At 53.4% G+C, this 17,887-nt stretch overlaps 2 protein-coding genes across 3 annotated transcripts in view; one reads left to right on the top strand and one right to left on the bottom strand.

The window, feature by feature from the left end:
* Nucleotides 1–115: 115 nt before the first annotated feature.
* LOC117642317 (dystrophin-like) lies at nucleotides 116–5,207 on the top strand. Of its 2 annotated transcripts, none has more exons than XM_034380392.1 (13): nucleotides 116–271; nucleotides 789–849; nucleotides 952–1,088; nucleotides 1,178–1,385; nucleotides 1,492–1,735; nucleotides 1,818–1,929; nucleotides 2,072–2,238; nucleotides 2,322–2,455; nucleotides 2,539–2,785; nucleotides 2,872–3,040; nucleotides 3,113–3,298; nucleotides 3,384–3,596; nucleotides 3,681–5,207. In XM_034380392.1, exons 2-13 carry the CDS (start codon nucleotides 794–796, stop codon nucleotides 3,854–3,856), a joined length of 2,049 nt encoding a protein of 682 aa, XP_034236283.1. In that variant the 5' UTR covers nucleotides 116–271; nucleotides 789–793; the 3' UTR covers nucleotides 3,857–5,207. The 2 variants fall into 2 exon arrangements, with proteins under 2 accessions (XP_034236283.1, XP_034236284.1); XM_034380393.1 differs by lacking the exon at nucleotides 116–271 and adding an exon at nucleotides 312–432.
* Nucleotides 5,208–5,342: 135 nt separating this feature from the next.
* LOC117642318 (hillarin) overlaps nucleotides 5,343–17,887 on the bottom strand; it is a 35,896-nt gene continuing 23,351 nt past the window's right edge. The window contains exons 2-12 of the mRNA XM_034380394.1: nucleotides 10,845–10,961; nucleotides 10,360–10,556; nucleotides 10,036–10,273; nucleotides 9,790–9,872; nucleotides 8,918–9,061; nucleotides 8,482–8,700; nucleotides 8,013–8,221; nucleotides 7,778–7,908; nucleotides 7,560–7,687; nucleotides 7,404–7,527; nucleotides 5,343–7,194 (exon numbers count right to left, since the gene is read on the bottom strand). Of these exons, the coding sequence (XP_034236285.1) occupies nucleotides 6,880–7,194; nucleotides 7,404–7,527; nucleotides 7,560–7,687; nucleotides 7,778–7,908; nucleotides 8,013–8,221; nucleotides 8,482–8,700; nucleotides 8,918–9,061; nucleotides 9,790–9,872; nucleotides 10,036–10,273; nucleotides 10,360–10,556; nucleotides 10,845–10,961 (1,905 nt within the window). The 3' untranslated portion in view covers nucleotides 5,343–6,879. The remainder of the gene's footprint in view (nucleotides 7,195–7,403; nucleotides 7,528–7,559; nucleotides 7,688–7,777; nucleotides 7,909–8,012; nucleotides 8,222–8,481; nucleotides 8,701–8,917; nucleotides 9,062–9,789; nucleotides 9,873–10,035; nucleotides 10,274–10,359; nucleotides 10,557–10,844; nucleotides 10,962–17,887) is intronic.

Raw genomic sequence — 17,887 nt, forward strand, 5'->3', positions numbered from 1 at the left:
TAATCGTTCGACTTGAAGAATCTGTTCATGATCTATTGATCCTCTCCCTCTCCCTTCGACGATTTGGAAAGCGCAAAGCGGAAGCGGCAAGGCGAGCCTTCGTATCCCCTAGCCAAAGTAACAACAAAAACAAAATAGTAAACAATCACCAAAAAAGCGCGAAAACGTAACAAGTTGACAACAAACGATAATTTGCATCGTCGTACCTTCTTCGCATCAAGTCAGGAATGTCAGAAATGGTCGGAATCATGGCGGAATGTTAGCTTGCATGGTGAGTCCAATTTATAACCGTAACTCCGGGCCAGTGCTGTATTTTGCCCGGTTGTGTCGTTTCTATTTGTTTTGTTTCTCACGACGTGGAGACAGTCTTCTGCCCGTTGCGGCTAGTTGACAGCCTAAGTGAAGTGGTCGGTAGTCAAAAATAACTCTAAGGTACTATGGATTTATATCTATTTTAATTGCCTGCCTTGGTTGAGTTAATGCAGATAACGCTGTCAAGTAGTGTGTTGTAATTCAGAAATGTCTCCGTTTGCCGTTGTGCATCGTACATGAGCCGACTCGCTAAGGTTATGGCGTACCCAGTTTGTTTTGGTGATGGACATTTAAGAGACTTTGACCGTTCTCCAGTCTCTTCTGAGTTGACCGCTCTCTTAGTCACTGCGTTTGACCGGACGGCGATAGCAAGCCGCTCAGTCCTAGTTTCAAGCCGTTTCAGACGGTTGATGAGTGCCCCTTTTATTCCATTCTCTTGTGTCAAGACTCTTGTTGCAACAGAATTTATTTTACAGATGCAATGGATGGATGGTGGGATCGAGCAGACATGGAGTGTGGAATGCCTTATTACATCAAGTAAGTATACCAACTTCAGTTAGTTCAGTTGAAAATTCTGAACATTTGGAAGTGGTATTGGGGTTTGGTTTTCAGTCTAAAACTTATTTTGAAAATTTTCAGTCATCGGGAGAGGAAGACACAATGGGACCATCCAAAGTACACTGAAATAATCAATTTACTTCGAGAATGTAATATCATAAAGTATGCTGCATATCGAACTGCAGCCAAACTGTGTGTGCTTCAAAGAACGCTGCACAGTATGTACTTCAAACAGATGATGTCAGGATAGCACCCTAATAAATATCTATTTAGTATCTTGGATTAACATCTGTATCTCAATCTACAGTGGAACAGGTTCGAATGGGCCTTGTTGTGGGAGTCCTTGACCAACATCGTCTCCGTGCTCCTGAAAATGGTGTAATCCTAGAAGTGACTGAGCTTGAAGCTGTTCTGGCTGACATGTTTTTTGCTTCACGCAGAGAAAATATGTCAGATGATGATGTTGATTTAAACTCAGAGCTTTTGCTCAACTTCCTTCTCAATGCGTTTGATGAGTGAGTTTTTTAAAGTACTTTATTTTGTTAAACTTTTTCTTTTGTTTTTCGTTTTATAATGTCTTGGCTTGACATTTTTCTTTTCTTTTCTTTATGTGGATTTCAGTAAAAGAAAAACTGGTTTAACTGTTCTTCAAGTCAAAGTAGCTCTTATTGTCCTCTCTTGTGGACGTTTACAAGATAAACACCAGTATTTGTTTCACCAAGTGGCTGACCACAATAATTGCATTTCTCGTCGTAAGCTTGAAGCTTTACTCCGTGCTCTAGCACTGATTGCTGAATATCTTTCAGAAGGGCAATCATTTGGCCCAGCCTTGGTTCCAGCTACAGTAGATAGTTGCTTTCAACTGGTGAGCAATGTTGTGCATTGTACTAATTTGTTTAGATTTATGGCTGTGTTCAATTTTGTAATGTTGCATATTTTTACTCCAGTCACAAGGTACTTTAGGAGTAACAGAAGATGGCTATATGAGTTGGCTTCTCCACGAGCCTCAGTTGCTTGTGTGGCTGTCCACATTCTACCGCATGCGATCAGCTGAACTTGGTATGTTGGTCATAATTTTTATTCATATCTTGCTTCCTGATTGTTGTTAAATGTAGAGCTAAATGTGTTGCTTTGTTCTTTTTTGTTTTTGTTTGTTTGTTTATTTGTCATTGTCTTAAGTTGTGCTTCATGCTTTATCTAGTGTGGCACAATGTAAAATGTGCTGTCTGCAAAGCACAACCTATTCGTGGATTACGCTACCGTTGCTTGCGTTGCATGGGCTATGAGCAATGTCAGACCTGCTTCCTCACCGGTAAAGCTAATCGCAAACACAAGCTTTCACATCCTATGCAGGAATATGTCGGTCAGGTATGAAATGTTAAAATCCTGAGAATCTTTTTTTGTCAAAATATTCAACTATCTTATTTTCTAGTTTTCTGTTGCTTTGTCAGACATCTTCCATGGAAGCTACTCGAGCCTTTCTAAAGGTGCTCAAAAACAAGGTTTGCCGCTCATCGTCTAAGATTCAGTATCTGCCTGTTCTACCCCAGGATTCTGTTTCTTCCACCTCTTCCAAGAACCAAAGGTTACTTATTCTAATTTTTTCACTTCAAATATTTTATTGACATTTGTATTATTTGTTGGGTTTCTAATTTTGTGAAATTCTAGAGCTAATGAACGTGGTGCTGCTGCTGGATCTTGTGGTGACGTCACTCGACTTTTAGATGGCTTGGAAACAACTTCTCGTACTGTATTGTATGGCTCGACATTGGACCTCCATCCTGGCAAAGAACTGCAAAGCATTATCTCTCAATTGGAACTTCTGTGTGCTGCCGATGAAAGTGCCAATAGCAATGCCCCTGTCGCAACAAGGAGGAAAGTAGAAGCTCAAGTTCAGAGACTGAAGATGTTGAAGGTATCCTACTTGAAACAGTGTAAAATCCTTAATGTTAAAAATTTGATTTTTTACTAATTTTTTTATTTTTTTTAAAAATATTTTAGCGATTCCTTACCTTAAGAGTTCGTCCGCAAGTACCGCATCGCACGCTGGAACGGTTAGAAAGTACTCCTTTGGTTTATGCGGGGCAACGCAATCGCAAGCCAAATGCTGACCATTTCAATGAGTTAAGCCCCATCCCTATGGAAAAGAATTCCTCTTATGTACCTCCAAGTAAGAATAAGCATTGAGGAAATGTTCTAGGACTACAGAAACATGTCTAACATGCTTTGTCTTTGTTTTTAGGAGAAGTTCAATCAGATTTGCCTGGTCCAAGGGAATTTGGAGAAGGTGCTGAAGCAAGTGCTGATGACTCATCTTCCTTGCCCAGTCTCACTGACAGACACCCTGGAGATATAAGCACTTGGCTTGGGAACCACCAGTCTTTCACTGTCTCAAAACCTCAAAATTTACCTGCTCTTTGGCTTCAAAGTATGTTTCGCATTGTTCTTGAAATTAAACAGGTATTCAATTTTGAACATGGTGCAGCTTATTTATTTGTTCTCAATTTCTTCAGATTCTAGAATGGGAAGAGAGCCTTTTAATATTGGAGACGAACCGAGCCCATCTTCAGATTCTAGATCTGAAGCTCAATCTGATGGTCAGTCTGAGGGCCAGTCGGATGCGCTCTCTGATGTTCAAAGAGATCGCCGACTTGAAGAACTCCACAAGGATTTGGATACAATACTCGATCGTTTGCAGAATATGCTTGCATCAAATTTTGCAGAAGGTAAAGCCATTTTGCATTCACTGTTTCTATTGTCTTGAACGTATTTCAGTGCCCTTTTCTCACATATTTTGTTTTGACTGACAGATACTGTTAATAAAGACAATGAAAAATTGCAGCAGGATGCGATTGAAATAGAAGATCTGTTGTCTGGTCTTATTGAAGGTGTTGAAAGCAATCACCCTCCCAGAAATAGCTGTGAAAACCATGATGTGGTTCCACAAGATGACAAAGTCAATAATAATGCCATCACAAGTTGCTAATACGGTATTCATCATTTTTCAGCTGGCATTATTATTGGAAACCCCGTACTCAGGTCAACTTTATTCTCATTTTAATTTTCTTATTTTGTAGTGTTATTTTTAAGTAAGTATTTTCTTGCTATATTTTTGTCCTCCCAAATCCTACCTATTTGCACATAATGCATTGCTCTCTACTGCCCTTCCCGATCTCCCTTGTTCATACCTAATTTACATGTAGTAGGTAGGAGTAAACTAGTGAGTTGGAAAGCTTGATTTTATTGTGGTGCTGAAGCCTGAAGATATTATTTTTGAACCCCCTGTTGTTATAAGTTATGATATTTTTTCTTTAATTTTGTTTTGTAGGGATTGTTTTATTCCCTAAATCTGTTGTAAATTGTAACACTGTAAGCAATCATTGTTCTGTGACAGTGCTTGGTGCATACCTTACTGTTGAATGTTTATATGAAGACTGTCCCCGTACTTCTGTAATTGATTTGCCTTTTCGTATTTACTTTTTTCTAAACAGAGTTTTTATTAATGATTGTGTTTCTCAAGTATATGGGGTACTAACTTGTTTAAATTTTATTTTGTGTAGTATGCTGAAGCTATAACTTTACTGTAGCTCAAGTGGCCACTTGAAAATTCATTTAAGCTTTCAGTTTTGTCGTCTTGAGATCTCATTTTTTGATGCTACACTAATTTTTGCATAACATTGAATTTCTCGTGGTCCAGGACAATTGAGAATGCTCACTCAGATGTATGAACTTGTTTTTAAGTAACCATGTGTTTGTGGACTTATTGAGTCAGACTTATTACGGGGAATAGCAACCTTGAACTTGCATTGTATTAGTGTGTCCCCTCGGTCGAGCATTAGTTTTCCTCTTCGTTTTTCAAATAATCTGGTCAAAGGAAATACTACCATGCGATCTGTAGCATATTATGTTTCCTCTCAATCCTTTGTAAAATACCATCATATGTAGAATTGAGGTCAATTTACGGACAGCGTGATGTTTTCCTTGGCTAGCCTTCTGCCTCCGTCCATTGTTGCCTGGATAGTGTTATTTTGTTTGGTTTGCAATGGCAAAATCAATTTTTGATGATATATTCCGTTTATTCTTGTTTTTGTTTGCAAAACAGTTTTAAAGATTTTATGCTTTTAATCATGTGAAAGTTAAATAACCGGCTTGCACACACTTTTTGTGGCTCCAGTTGTGAAAGCCACATTTCAACAGTGTGGGAAAGTTAAGCACCCTGTTTTTAATTTTTTATAGACTCACTTTCATTTAAAGAAGATAGATTTACGTGTAAAGTTGATAAATATATATATGTATGCATATATTTATAAACATGAGTGTAGTAACATTAAACAGCATCTGTGTACCTTCTTTTATCCTCCTGTTGTTTGAAGAAAATCTGGCGTAGTTATTAGACAAAACTCAAATTTTCGCTTCCTGACTGTTCTTGATGGTCCTTGGGGAGGTATTCTTCTAGTTAGATTCATGGCCCAGTTTTAGAATTTGACAAAATTTATTGGATCGATGGTCTTCTTTATTTCAAATGATAAATGTTAATAGTATTTATTGCTGTGAGGATACAACAAAACCAATCTAAAACTGCAGCTGCCACAATTTCAGATAACAATAATCCTAGTTGGACTGATGAATATTACCTGAAGTGGTCATGATTCTTTACAGTTAATGTACAATGCACATGCCAAAACATAAAAATGGCATTAACATGATAAATGAAAAATATTCATATTCTTTGGATTTAATTGCTAGCTACTGGTACTGTATTATTAAGTAGGTATCTTGATGGTTTTCTCTCCAAAATAATATTTTTCGTTTCAAATGGTGGTTAAGTATTCATATGGAGTGACATGGATACATCACTTAGTTAGGGAGTTAAGCGCGCAACCTGTTGAGTTTGCCATAGGATGAGACAGAATTTAGATTTAACATCATTTCGAAGTAAAATGGATTCCTTGAAGATTCTGAGTTCCACACCTGAGATTAAAACTTCACAATGACATTAGTGCGTTTCAAGCACACTAAAAACATGCGTCAAAAGTGAGGAGAAGAACTCGTTCTCAAAAGCATTAGTATGAAAATTCAAAGAACAGTTGTAATTTCCTTAGAAATGCTTCAGTTTTGAGCCTTAAATAACTGTCAAATCTTCACAATAGTGAACATGAAGCACTAAGTAACTAAAATCCATATTTTTCCACATTTAATTGTAAAACAAAGTAAATTCTACCAGCCTCACAAATTGGGCTGAACTTCCAGATCTAAGTCTTTCCAGCATTTGAAGACAAATTGCGACCCGTTCATACCTTCTTGTCTTAAACAACATACACTTTCATTGGACTAGTTGAAAAGCACTTTGCGTTTTTTAAAACAATCTATTTATATAAATATTTATATTTGCACATAAAAAGCCATTTATTAATGGCAGATTAGTACAAACTATTCCGTCATAAATGGTACACACACAAACTACAACTCTACTTTTGACTTCTATACAAAATCTTTAAGTATCAGATTTGTTGATCTGCTAAAAGAAAGAAAAAAAAAAGACAGATCAAAAGACAGAACCAGCTGCAATTATAAATCGTAGTACTCTCAGAGCAAAAGTGTTGTGGAAAAGAGGGTGTGGCAAGTATGTAAAAGTGAATCTGTTTAATACTACTTCTCATAATAAAATAATAATTATAATAGCAACTCCTCTCCACAACACTTTTGAAGAAAAGTACATCTAATTCATCCTCACTGGTGGAATCACCTGGTAGAAAAAAAAACGGGGTAGGGGTCTTGGTTTCAAGGCAGCAGTGATGGGTAAATGCACAACTACTGTCTAAGATCGCATACGCAAAAATAAATTAAACGAACATCATCACACTAACGAACCCTGTATCGCACAAACGCCGTCCTAGGCGGCGTCAGCAGCCACACACGGGGCACCACTGGAAGTAAAGTCCTGGCCGGGGGGCACTGGGGTGCACCCGGTCGCTGAGAGCCCTGACACGCCGGCCTGTTCAGTTCCCTTCAGTTCCTCTTGGACGAGTTGATGAGGTACTTGCAGCAGTGCGTGAGCAGGTGCTTCTCGCCGTTGGTCTCGCTGTGGTGGTGCATGCCCACGGACGCCAGCTCCCGGGTGTAGATGTCCAGGCCGTACTGGCCCTCCTCGGGGAAGCTGATGACGAAGGTGACGATGTCGTCGTCCGTCACGGCGTGCGAGACGAACTTGGACAGGCGCTTCTCCTCCACGCCGTTCTTGTGCAACGTCGCCATGAAGTCGGTGAGCGGCCGCGACATCCGGAACTGCAGCTCCAGCTCGCGGCCCGCGAACACCAGCGCGTCCTGCAAACGGAGAGACGGCCAGCAAATGAGTGTCTCTCTCTCTCTCTCTGGCAGTTCCAAGAAAACACCCCTCCATGGAACCCTTGGCCGGAGCTCTGGAAACTTCCGGAAGCGTTTGGGACTCCGGGACTTCCCTGCCGCCGAACGGGTTGCCTACCCCACGGCCCCCGGCTGGTCCGCGGGTGTCCGGGACCTTGTCCGGGACTCACCTGGTGGGTGATGGGGATGAGGCCGAACAGCCTGGTGGCCTTGGTGGGGCCCCACTCGCCCGACCCCCTAACGCCGGACTCATGGATCCGAACCGGTCTTTGGGTCGCGCGGAGTCGGCAGGGCCTCACGGTCGCGCTCGACGCGACTGATTGCACGACCGACTGAGCCATGGGTCGCCGGTCAGGTACTCCTTGGGCGTGACGGCGTTGGCGAAGATGTCGAGCAGGAAGGCGCCGCTGCACGGCGCGTGCACTCTGAACGCGACGATGTTGCCCACGACGGACTGCAGGGAGGAGAGAAGGGCAGGGTTAACAGCAGTTAGCAACGACGCGCCGCTCTGTGTCGCCACCGCAGAGGCTCCATTTCTACTCACTTGCATGACGAATCTCTTGAGGGAGACGCCGTCGAACATGTCGCCGTCGCTGTCGTAGAACTTGAGGTTGTAGTGGAAGATGAGGCTCGACTGCATGTTCGCGGGCATGGCTATTCTAATGGTGGCTGCTCCTGCACAGAGCGAAGGACGCGTTCAGGTCAGTCTTGCCACGCGTCAACGGGGAGAAAGAAAAATAAAGACAAACTCGGCGAGTATTTGAACCCGTAACCTTTACCTGTGGCGTCCGTGTACATGACGGCCTTGGTGTGGGCGTCGGGGAAGTACAGGCCGTAGCGGAAGAAGAGCGACCGCACGAAGGGCAGCTCCTCGAAGTCGTGCAGCGTGATGGGGGTCTTGAGCAGCTGCCAGTCGGACTGCAGCGGGAAGAACTCGTAGATGAACTCGCGCGGGTCCGTCAGGAAGTAGTGGTCGTCGTACTCGTACCTGTCAAAACGTGTGAACAACGTGTCTCATTTGGTGCTGGGCATTGGCATCAAGCATGCCTCAGGTCGAGGCCCAACTTGAGCCCCCAAAACCGAGCTCGGGTTGGAGCCCAATTGGGTCAAAACGGTTTAAAAGCCGTTGAGGCTCAAATGGGGCGAGGCACACGACACGTGGCATTGTAAAAGCCTCATGCATTAAGCGATGTCCATTCACAACAGACAAATGAAATGGATCCGAATGGGCTCACGTCCCACACCCACCTGAGGCTGTCGGACTTGCCCTTGGCGCCGGCCTTGGGGACCTCCTTGGCGTTGACGAGGTGGCGCGCGCCCCAGTTGCACTGCACGAAGCGCCACGCCCCCGCCACGTAGACCGCGTTCCACGAGTTTCGGAACCGCGAGTCCTCGAACCGCACCCCGGGCTGGTAGCCCGCCGACTTGGAGTAGCCCTTGATGACGACGCAGTGCAAACCGGCGTAGCTGCGGCCAAGACACAAGAGGTTTAGCAAACCCTCGAGCGAACCAGACGAGACAGCTGTTTGTGTTTGGGTTCTGTGTTTGGGTTTGGGTTTGAATTTGGATTTGGGTTTGCATTTGTGCTTGGGTGGTTTGGGTTTGGTTGGTTTGAGTTTGTGTGGTTTGGGTTTGTGTTTGGGTGGTGTTGGGTTGGGTAGTCGTTGGTCGCTTGCAAACAAACCTGCAGAGTCGCTTGAAGAGCACGTGGTAGCTCTCGGTGCCGTGCTTGATGCCTCGGAGCAGCCCCATGGGGGTGTCGCCCCGAAGGTTGTCGTCGAACGTCATCGTGTTCAGGTTCTTCACCGTGATCCACCGGAATATTGTTCTGGAAAGGAGAAAAGGCCAAAATGAAACCGAGCTGCACGCACGGAGAGGGAAAAAAAGTGACAGGTGAGGGATTCGAACCCACGCCCCCATGTGGATCATGGCTCAAGTCTGACGCCGTAGACCACTCGGCCAACCTGAGGGCTTATCACTGCTTCATGGACGAGACGCCATTTGAGTCTGTCGCCATGGGCACCGCGAAGGGCTTGCTCTTTGCTCCGCGCCCTGCCCTCGGCTTTCACCGCTGCAGCCTGCAGTCTGCAGCAGTGTCGGTCCTCATTCTTGATTCCTGATTCCTAATTCCACGTGCGCGGGGAAACAGGGGAAACCCAACAACGACCCGCCACGACCGCAGCGCCGCGCGGGGCCGGCGGCGGGGCCGGCGGAGCCCTCGTGGGGGCAGTTTGCATGGCGAAAATAAAAGTGTGATCTGGGGACGAACGGGACGGGGACGGGACGGGCCCCGGTCGCCTCGCCGGTGCCGGTACCGTCCGTGTCCACGAGGCGCCACGAGGCTACGAGACAAGCGCTTTCGCGTTCCAAAGAAAGTGAGTCTGCGGGACAGCGGGACAGCCGGATGGGATGCAATTGACACGACACAACACGACATGCCGAGTCGGCCGAGGCGAGCCGCGCAGTCGCGGCTCTAACCATATACTCCCTGCGCGCGCCGCAATGTCCGCGGCTAGCCAGGCCAGCCAGGCTAGCCAGTCCATGAATAACACATACCTGGCTTTCTCTATGTCGGATCCGCACCGGCCGACCAGCTGTCGTACAAGGTCTGTGAAGGTCTTCTGGTCCTCTTGCGCCACCTGCGGAACCAAATTAAGTTTATGTTTAGCCGGCGTCCGGCGGACAGTGTCGGACAGCAGGCGGACGCAAGCGCCAGCACACTGCTTCCGAGAGTCGCTCTCGTCGCTCTGTCTCTCTCGCACTCATGGGGTCGTCCCGTGCGAGAGAGAGGCCGGTGCTCACCGAGATGGCGATCTGGTCCATGGAGGCGAACTCGGCGGGGTCGTGGTACAGGTGGCACTTGGCGAGCGCGGGCGGCGCGGGCAGCGGCGCCAGGCTGGGGTAGGGCGCGGCCTCCTCGGCGCATCCGTCGCCCTCGTCCAGGTACAGCGACTCGGCGCGCATGTACTCGGACCGCTTCTCGTTGATGAGCTCCAGCATCTCCCGGGACTGCTTCTCCACCAGCGCGGCCGTCGCTGCCCTGCAGGCGAAACATGAAAACCAGTGATGAGTGTGGGACTCGAACCCGCGCGACCTCATGCCGCTCGGCCGCTACGCGCTACGCACCGCTCGTGCTCCAGCATCTTCCTGGTGATGGACTCCTTCTTCCTATCCCTCCTGAGGGTCATGTTCTTCTCCAGGTCGGCGCGCTCCTGCTGCAGCCGCAGCGTCAGCACCTGCTGCTCGTCCGGCCGCTTGCGCTTCGTCTGCAGCTCCCGCTCGAACCGCGTCGTCAGCCTCTCCAGCTCCTGCTCCCACTCGTCCTGGACACACAAGGCGGTCAGTGCACTGGCTGCAGGGCACAGTGGATTTGCCAGAAGACCGGTGGCGGCGCGTTTTGGGCTCCAGAGTCGCTAAATGGGACTCGAACAGTACGAGTGACCCCACCAATGGATTGCTCTCCGAACGACGAATCCAACGGGGGGGTCACACGCTCGGTTCGAGGCCTGTTTAGCGACTCTGGAGAATTTCGGCCGCCTGCGCCGGTCTTCCGGCCCACTGTGGAGCGCTCGGCTGGTGGCGGCGAAGTTGGGGGCGTTCTCTCTCCTCACCCTGAACTCCTCCTTCATGCGCTTGTCCTCCTCCTCTCGCTGGCGGGCGAACTTCCGGTACAGGTCGTCCTCTTCCTTCCGGTGCTTCATCTCCAGCCGCGTCTGCTCATCCTTGTCCTGGAACACACAGGGAAGCGGCGTTAAAATCACCAAGGCCGGAATGGAATAGAATAGAATAGAATGCACTCCGAATGCACTCGGTACGACGTGGACGCAGTGTGGCGTGGCGCTGCGTGGCGCCGCGTGGCAGACGGTCACCTTGCCCGCCTTGCGCGCCTCGCCCCGGAGCTCCGCTGGCGGCGGCGTGCCGCCGCGTGCTCCGCGCACTGATTCCGAGAGTCGTTTTCATCGCTCTGTCTCTCTCGCACTCATGGGGCGTCCCGTTTAGGTGCGAGAGAGACAGAGCGGCGACAACGACTCTCGGAATCAGTCTGCTGGATGCGACCTTCACGCCGAGCGACGGTCGCCCCGATGGCCGGACTGGCGAACGCGAACTCGGCGGCGGGCATGTGCACCCCGTGCCCGTAGTGCAGCCTCCCAGCCTCCTCCTCCTCCACCGGGTCGGCCCCGGTGAGACACGACGCCAAGGCGGCGCCTTTCCGAACGGACAGCGGGATTTGCGCAACCGGAAAGGACGCGCGCGGCCGGGCGACACGAGAGACACACTGACGGGGTGGTGACAGGACAGGGTCGGCGCCGAGGTCGGCGCCGTCTGTCCGTTCGGACGACACCACTTCTGCAGTGTCCGAGAGTCGTTTTCGTCGCTCTGTCTCTCTCGCACTCACGGGGCGTTCCGTGCAGGTACAAAAGAGACATATCGACGAAAACGACTCTCGGAATCAGTCTGCAGCCTCGCGATCGCGTAGACATAGACACCTTTCCGTCGCACACCGACGACGTCGACACTGCGAGCGCGTTCGTCCAGGCCGACGTTGCACTACGCTGCACGTTGCAGCATCCGCGGCACACATTGCTTGACCTGGACGCGGGAGGCCGTGGCCAGGCCGTGGCACACTGTGAGCCGTGCCCGCGCGGCGGGCGGGGCGGGCAGGTTGCACAACGGCGCGGTGCAGTGCGTTGCAGTTTACAGTGCAGTGCGCTGCGGTGACACGGATCACGGATCGGACCAGTTTCAGCGGTATCATTTCGCAAAACGCGATGCGACAGGGGTTCAGCTGTGGCGGTGCTGGCAAAAGCTTTTCAGGGAATGCAAAAACAAAATGAGAAGATTAACATTTTTGTTGTTTGCTCTTCCCAATCGTGTCTAATCGTGCCGGAGCAACTTGATTGCCGACTGAGGACCTGAAACGACGTGAAATAATATTCCACTGGAGCCCGCCCCTCCCCCCTACCCCTCCCCGAAGCACTAATGTCCGTGTTGGGAATATGGGGCAGCCTGATACACTGGTCGCACGCATGCTCTACTACTCAAGACGATATCCACGCGCTCGCGCGCAAAAAAAAAAAAAACAAACAAACAGGAGACGCAAAAACAAGAAATAAAAACTTTCCATCACTTAAGTGACGCGTGCGCGGACGCGCAGAAAGTCCGCAAGAATAAAAACAAAAACAAAAAGAGAGGGGAAGCGCAGTGCGATCCGCGAGCTTCGCAAGGGAGCCTGGCATGGCCTGCCGGGGAGATGTGGAGTCATAATGGCACGGCAACGTGTCATTACCCCCCCCCCCCCCCCCCGCCCGGCCAGATGAGATCACCTGTGTCGGGGCGGACGAGGCGGACCGGACGGGGACCACGGCGACGGCACGAGGAATGCCTGTCCAACCTCAAGACAGCTTTATCCACATTAGCCTAGGCCGGCTGGGCCGGCCGGGGACGGCCTGGGATGGCCTGGCCTGGTTGGGCTGGGCTGGGCGCCCCGCTGCCGCCGCTGCTGGCCGCCGTAAAGCCGTCCGTGGCTTTGTCCGGCGCGCCGCGCCACGCCGCACATAGTGGGCAGGAAGACCGGCGGAGGCGGCCACAACTCTAGACGCGTTTTGAGCTCCAGAGTCGCCGAATGGGACTCGAACCGAACGTGTGACCCCACCAATGGATTGCTCTCCTAACGAGGAATCCATTGGTGGGGTCACACGCTCGGTCCGAGGCCTGTTTAGCGACTCTGGAGCTCAAAACGCGTCTCGAGTTTGGTCCGCCTCCACCGGTCTTCTGGCCCACTGTGCGCTGGGCCGGCCAGGCGGTGCAGCTCGGTGCAGCTAGTGCGGCCAGTGCAGCGTGGTGCTTCGTGGCCTTGACGGCGGGGACGGGGACGACGACGCCGGCACTAATGGGGCAACAAAGGCTCGCTGGACGTCCGCCTGCTGGACCCGCCCCTGCCCCCTGCCCCTTCCCCCCCTTCCCCCTTCCCCTCCCCTTGCCCCTTCCCCTGCCCCCCTTCCCCTTCCCCCTTCCCCCTGCCCCCGCGACGCGCCGAGACGCCCTGTCGTCCTGCCGCGCGGCGCAGCGCCATGCAATATGCAATTTACCTCGGCGGCCGCGGCGCGTCACCGCGCTGCAGCACTGCAGCGGTCCTCCTCACTCCCACTCATTTGCCCCCACAAAGCCGTAAATAAAACCAAATGAGCTGTCCGCAGCTTTTTTCTGCTTTGTTCAGAGGAGATGTTGTTGTCTTTGCGATGTCGTCGCCACGGCTGATGCGAGCCCCCGGCGGGTTGGACTTGCCCGCTGCGCACGCCTGCTCGACGGGACTGCCTACCCCACAGGCGCTCCGACGCGCCACGCGCCTGGAGCCGCGCCGGGCCCGCCACAGTGGGCCAGAAGACCGGTGGAGGCGGCCAAAACTCTAGACGCGTTTTGAGCTCCAGAGTCGCTAAATGGGACTCGAACCGAACTTGTGACCCCACCTATGGATTGCTCTCCGAACGAGGAGTCCATTGGTGGGGTCACACGTTCGGTTTGAGTCCTGTTTAGCGACTCTAGAGCTCAAAACGCGTCTGGAGTTTTGGCCGCCTCCGCCGGTCTTCTGGCCCACTGTGCGGCGCCTGCCTCGGGTTCGAATACCCGCCTTGCCGCCTCGAGGTCTGAAAGTGGTCGCTCTGCACCAGCCTGCTCTGCTCTTCCTTCCGCCCGTCCATTTCAAAGTCAAAAGCCGCGCGGAGCGGATGGCGGATGTGGGAGCACCGCGCCGATCGGCCGGTCTCGTCGACTCGCGTCCCTCGGCCTTCGGCGTGCACCACGGATCGCGGCACAGTGATTCTGCCTCGCTCCGCTCTCGTTCTTGAATAAAGAGAAAATGTTTGCACGTGTGTTGTTTCCTCGTTGAGCTAAACCAGATGACTGGGTTCAGTCTGGTACTGTAATGCATGCTTGTTGACATCCCTAGAGTCAAGTCTGGCAACAGTAACACGGCATGCTTCGGTTTTCAGGAGTTTTCCCCCCTTTGTTTCTCTCTTTTCTAGTTTCGTTTTTTAACTGAGTAAATCGCCCATTGCACCGCCCGCGAAGAGAGCGTCACAGATCGAGAGGTTGGTAAAAGGGGGGGCATGGGCGTCAGAGATCCGAAGAGGGGGGCCGGTGCGCCTACTGCCCACTCGGGTCGACCTGCCGCCTCATTCCGAGAGTCGTTTTCGTCGCTCTGTCTCTCTCGCACTCGAAGGGCGTCCCGTGTAGGTGGGAGAGAGACAGCGCGACGAAAACGACTCTCGGAGTCAGTCAGCTGGCCGCGCCGCCGCGTCGCCGCGGTGCTTGCAGCTTTTTGGCCGCCTCAGCCTTTCGCCTTTTTTGGCGGGCTGTGCCAGGCTGTGCTGGGCCCGGCCAGGCCTGGCTGCCCGGCGCCGCACAGTGGGCCAGAAGACCGGTGGAGGCGGCCAAAACTCTAGACGCGTTTTGAGCTCCAGAGTCGCTAAATGGGACTCGAACCGAACGTGTGACCCCACCAATGGGTTGCTCTCCGAACGAGGAATCCATTGGTGGGGTCACACGTGCGGTTCGAGTCCTGTTTAGCGGATCTGGAGCTCAAAACGCGTCTAGAGTTTTGGCCGCCTCACCGCGGCCTTCTGGCCCACTGTGCGCCGCCCGGCCTCACCGGCGGGCCGCGAGTGGGCAGAATAGCCAACCGCGTCAATCGCAGAGGCGCAGCAGAGTCTGTCTCTCTCGCACTCATGGGGCGTCCCGTCCAGGTGCGAGAGAGACAGAGCGGCGAAAACGACTCGGAATCAGCCATGGCAGCCTGGCAATCGCCACGCCGAACGCGAGACGGTCACACTGTCGGAGCGCGGCTGCGCGGCTGGCACTGGAACACCACTGCTGGACACACCTGTGTCGTGGTCCGCTGGCCGCCTCGCTGCTCGCCCCGCTGCCCGCCACACCCGATAACGCGAGCACGCCGTCGCGCGGTCCGCGGATTTGCCCGCGGCACCCGCCCCGCCCCGCCCCGCCCCGCCCCGCCCCGCCCCGCCCCGCCCCGCCCCCCCACGCCCCCGCCCACGCCCCGCCACGCCCCGCCCCGCCCCGCGGTAAACAAGAGCGTCATGCTTGTGACACGGTTGGCTCCCCTGATCCCATCTGATAGCGTCCACACGACCGTTCCGTTGGCCAGCCTGGCGGCCCGGCCCGGCCCGGCGGCTTGACGCGGCATGGACAAACAGACAAACAGTGAGCCGGCTAGGCTCCAGCGCGCTGCTGCGCCGCTTGCGCGTGACCTTTTGTTCCAACAAGTCCGTCGTCCTCGTCCTCGCAGTCCTCACACGTCGACGGCCATCGGCGCCAACGGCCTGCAAATGCCAATGGCTGCAGACTCATTCCGCGAGCCGTCTCTCTCGCACTCACGGGGCGTCCCGTATCGGCGCGAGAGAGACGGAGCAACTGACTAAAGCGACTCGGGCTGCACTGCAGCGCCACAATGACTATGGATCGGAGCGAGCGACACCTGCGCGGGGCGTGGCGGGGCGTGGCGGGGCGTGGCGGGGCGGGGTGGGCGTGGCGGGGCGTGGCGGGGCGGGGGGGCGTGGCGGGGCGTGGCGGGGCGTGGCGGGGGGGGTGGGGCGTGGCGGGGCGGGGCGGGGCGGGTGGGGCGTGGCGGGGCGGGTGGGGCGTGGCGGAGCGGGGCGGAGCGCGGTGGGGCGGGGTGGGAGCAGCTCGTTGGGGACCGGGCGCGCCCGTTAACTCGGCTAGGTTAGGACAAGACGGCCGCCCCATTTGACGCCTCTCCGCGCGGGGAACGAGTTCGGTCAAATGCAGCCCTCGGAACGACTGGCCGTGCCGTGCCGCACTGTGTTTACGGCGCCACTCTTCGGAACGCGGCCGTAAAACAGGCATGGCCTGGCGCGGCCTGGCATGGCCACCCACGCCCCGAGCACCGCGAAGGGACCCGGAGGGACTTGAAGGAATCCAAAGGGGTGACACGCAGCAGATAACGATTTGTCTGGGCGGCGTCGGTTAAAAGCCATCCGCTGTAGCAGGATAGAGGGAGACCGACGAGTCGGGAGAGATGGAGACGAAGAGGGAGAGAGAGATAGACGCCGCGCGGGTGTGGCTGACGGACGATATGCCGGCCACCCGCGCGGCGTCAAACACCTTGGGCCGGAGCCAGCCGTCTGATTCCGAGCACTGCTTTCGTCGCTCTGTCTCTCTCGCGCTCATGGGGCGTCCCGTGTAGGTGCGAGAGAGACAGAGCGACGAGGCCGACTCAGGGAATCAGCGTGCCGGCCCGGCCCGGCCGTTCCAGGTGCACTACCTCCAGCGCCGACTGCAGCGCCGGCCGCGCCGCTCTGCTGGAGAAGAAGACCCTGTTCGGCGGGGGTAATTAAGAAGGCAGTGCGATGAGTGTGCATGGGAGAGCTAGCGCGCTAGCGCCGGGCTGCCCGCCACACTGGAAGCATGGCCGGAAGCCGATCGAGTCCAGATGACGGCAAAAAGTGGGGCACTAATTCGAGCCTTTCTTCTCTCCTCGGCAGTCCAGCAGAGTCGTTTTCGTCGCTGTCTCTCTCGCACTCGTGGAGCGTCCCGTGTAGGTGCGAGAGAGCCAGGCGGGGCGCGCTGTCCGGCCGGCCGGTCACTTTCCGATGAATGGAGACTCATGGGGCGGTCCGTAGGGGTGCGAGAGAGACAGAGCGACGAAGCAGTGTTCGGAATCAGACGGCAGGCGGCCGTCGCAACTCGCACGAGCCACACGCAGATTCGGCTCGCCACTTTTTGTTTTGGTTTCAATGAAGGAAAGGGCGGAGAAAAGAGGGCCGCGGGGAGGGGAGGGGGGTCCTTGACCGCTAGCGAGGCCCGGAGTGCCGCATACCTCTGGGGGCCCTTAACGCCCCCCCCCTCTCTCTCCTCCCGGTGCCGGCGCGAGGGAGGCGGTGGGGGGACCTGGACTTGGAGGTAGAGAAAGTTGGCCGGCCTGTGGCTCCTCGCTACGCTATGCCGGTACAGTGGAGTCGCCGCGACTGGAGCACACGGAAAAGGGGGAGGGGGACTTACAGGTGCCCCATGGACGCACGGGCCGCGCGTGCTCGCGGCACTCTTCGGCAATAACAACAATGCACTGTCAGCGAACCGAGCAGCGAGCGGCGCGCCGCGGCACCGGGGAAGGAAACGGGACGAAACGGCGACCCACGCACAAGGGGGTCTAATCAAGCCGCGCCCGGCGCCACCGGCTCCGTTTCTTCTTCTCCACTGACTGAAGCACGTCGACGCCAAGCGCGGATCCACCGGGGGGGGGGAAGGCAATTGCCCCACCTTGACCCCTAGATAGCCGCCTGAAAGGTAGGCAAAAAGCTCTACTTTGCCCCTGTAAGTAGGCAAAAAGTGCTACTTTGCCCCCCCCCCTTCTTTGGGCCGACTCTGGATCCGCCACTGGACGCACATCGCATTCACTCCCAATCAATACCTGGCCAGTGCGTTGCGATTCAAAAGGATCGAAATGGAAAGCGTGGGGGTGTGCAAACTACACCCTGAAAAGTGTGGGTTCTTGTCGTTAGAGTCACTCTTTGTCTGTCACTACAGTTGCCAAATACTCTTGAGCCCAGCCGCGCATATTCATTATGGAAATGAAATACTCTTGCTGCCGTCCAGACAAGATCACCCTTTTCAGGGTGTG

This window comes from Thrips palmi, unplaced genomic scaffold (assembly GCF_012932325.1).
Source record: "Thrips palmi isolate BJ-2018 unplaced genomic scaffold, TpBJ-2018v1 HiC_scaffold_16, whole genome shotgun sequence".
Taxonomy (NCBI): Eukaryota; Metazoa; Arthropoda; class Insecta; order Thysanoptera; family Thripidae; genus Thrips; species Thrips palmi.